Genomic DNA, 2,500 nt, shown 5'->3' on the forward strand with positions numbered 1-2,500 from the left:
AACACACACACACACACACACACCAACACACACACACACACACACACACACACACACACACACACACACACACACACACACACACACACACACACACACACACACACACACACACACGCCCAGACCATACCACACCACACACACATACACAACTCTGGCAAAACCGGTAGTGATGAGATATTGGGGAAACACACCTCTACTGTGAAATCTCGGAAATGTTCACACATTGAGGTAATGCACATTCAGGCCACACCAATCCGCTGGAAAAACTCTTAACAGAAGTGAAATGACGGAAATGTTCACATGAGCACACACATATAGATAAGACACACACACATACACAGGCACACACACACACATACCCTGAAATAGGTCAGCGACGTCATTCATGTGAATTGTGTGTCATTTAAGTCCTAAATATGAACAATACTATTCCAGCCATCCATATACCTCTTGCTCTTTCTATTCACATTAAAAAACATTTTGGTGCAGTGTAACAGTAGAGATCAAAGAACAAGAAACATTTCTAGATCGAGCCATAGACTGAGGTCAAAGACTACTTCCAGACAAATCTTCCAGTCATGGTATAGTCTGTGAAAGGAAATTTTGGACGGCATCCTGGTGATCTGCAATGACCCATCGATCGACTTGAATGTCATCAATGAACAAGTCAAAAACACGTTGAAAAAATATAAACCGCCCAGCTGATGTGATTTTGCCAGAGTTAGACGCGAAGGTGAGTGCAGCGTGTTCAGCCCAATGCTGTCCATGGACAGCAGCATTCAGGTGTCTATGGACAGCTTACACCTTGGTGTTTAATGGGAATGCGGGAACTTATCTATATGTAATACACTTTATTTTGAAAATTAAATAAAATGCAAGGACAGGACGTTCACTGTTAACTTCAAACTATTGGCCAAACTACCCTAGCCTTAGCATCTATACACTTGATTCTCAGTCCCGTAGAAATCTTGTGGCTGAATTTCTGTTTTACCTAAATGGGCTAGAGTGTGTCATCCAATGCGAGGTGCTCGAGATGGGGCGGGTCTTTGACTCTGATTGGCTGTGATCCAGATATTCCTATCCACTGCTCTGGGCTGTGTGTGTGTGTATGTGTGTTGGTGTGTGTAGAATTGCAACCTGACCTCCAGCGGTAAGCAGATAGAGAAGATAAAGGAATTTGGGTGCACCTAACTTTTGTGCCGGTGCAAAGTTAGGCGCACCAGTGCAACCAACGCAGACAGTGAGTCTGGAGCTCTAGATCCACCCACCTGTCGGGGTCCGCGGCGGTGATGTCGATGCGGGGCGGGGGGATGGGCAGGCTGGTGGGACGTCCGGCCGCCCGGCCCCCCTCCTCCTCCTCCTCCCCGGGACACTCCTCGGGCGTCTGCGGCCGGCCCCACTCCCGCTCCTTATCCCGCTCGGCCTGTCGCCAGGACAACGGCGGCAGTTGAAGGTTGCCGGAGAAGCGGCGGTGGACGCGGCGTAGCTCCGCCCCAAGCGTCTGGCTGCTGGCCAGGAGGAGGTGCTGGGTCCCCGACGCCGCCTTGCTCTCCTGGGGGCGGGAGGAGCATTACATTTACATGGAGGGGATTTTGCTGACACTGTTATCAATTCATTCACACATTCACGCACACCGACCCCGCGGGGCGACAGCCAGCTCGTCAGGAGCAGTCAGGGAGAGGCGTCTTGCTCAGCGACACCTCGACACTCAACGTTTTTTAAACTCAATCTGTTTGGACATCAGCTGTGATTACCGTATTTTCCGCACTATAAGGCGCACCGGATTATAAGGCGCACCTTCAATGAATGGCCTATTTTAGAACTATTGTCATATATAGGGCGCACCGGATTATAAGGCGCACTGTCGTTTTTTTTTTTTTTAATTAAAAGGCTTTTAAGTGCGCCTTATAGTGCGGAAAATACGGTAGATAAAAACGTAGAGATGAAAACCTATTTTCAACAACACGAAAGAAAAAATATCTTACCACACTAAATAAACTAAGCCAGGGGCCAAAATTTGCATTTAGTTCTATAGTGAAGCATGTTGTTTGGCCCTGCCTCTCTCTCCTTCTCATTTGTCTTTTCGCTGAACTTCGTACTCCCTCGTGTTATTGAGGCAAATCAAACCCCCTATGAACACAGTACAGTGTTTCCCCAGTACAGTTTTTGATGCTGATGTGTGTACATGGCATGTGACTAGTATAATGTAAATAAGAACAAATACCATGCCAGTACGTTCTCGGCTATTAATGTTAGCGCAAATACAGTTTTCAGTCTACAATTTGTAGCCATCCCGCTTCTAGGTTTGATCACAATATAATTATGCTTCCATTCTACAAAATAAAATATGCATAAAATAATATTAGGTCACTTGCGTTATTTTTTCTCTACACGCTTCTTCAATTTCTTTCGCCCTACAAAATCTTCATGCATATAATCTTATAGCAAAACCCTATCTTGCTGTCAGTATTTTTCCATAATACTTCAATATTTACTT

General features: G+C 45.9%; 1 protein-coding gene across 1 annotated transcript in view; it reads right to left on the reverse strand.

Annotated features, from left to right (window-relative positions):
• Positions 1 to 2,500, reverse strand: part of LOC130388287 (cAMP-specific 3',5'-cyclic phosphodiesterase 4C-like) — a 56,660-nt gene that overhangs the window by 33,095 nt on the left and 21,065 nt on the right. The window contains exon 3 of the mRNA XM_056597725.1: positions 1,272 to 1,555. Within this exon, the coding sequence (XP_056453700.1) occupies positions 1,272 to 1,555 (284 nt within the window). The remainder of the gene's footprint in view (positions 1 to 1,271; positions 1,556 to 2,500) is intronic.

This window comes from Gadus chalcogrammus, chromosome 8 (assembly GCF_026213295.1).
Source record: "Gadus chalcogrammus isolate NIFS_2021 chromosome 8, NIFS_Gcha_1.0, whole genome shotgun sequence".
NCBI lineage: Eukaryota > Metazoa > Chordata > Actinopteri > Gadiformes > Gadidae > Gadus > Gadus chalcogrammus.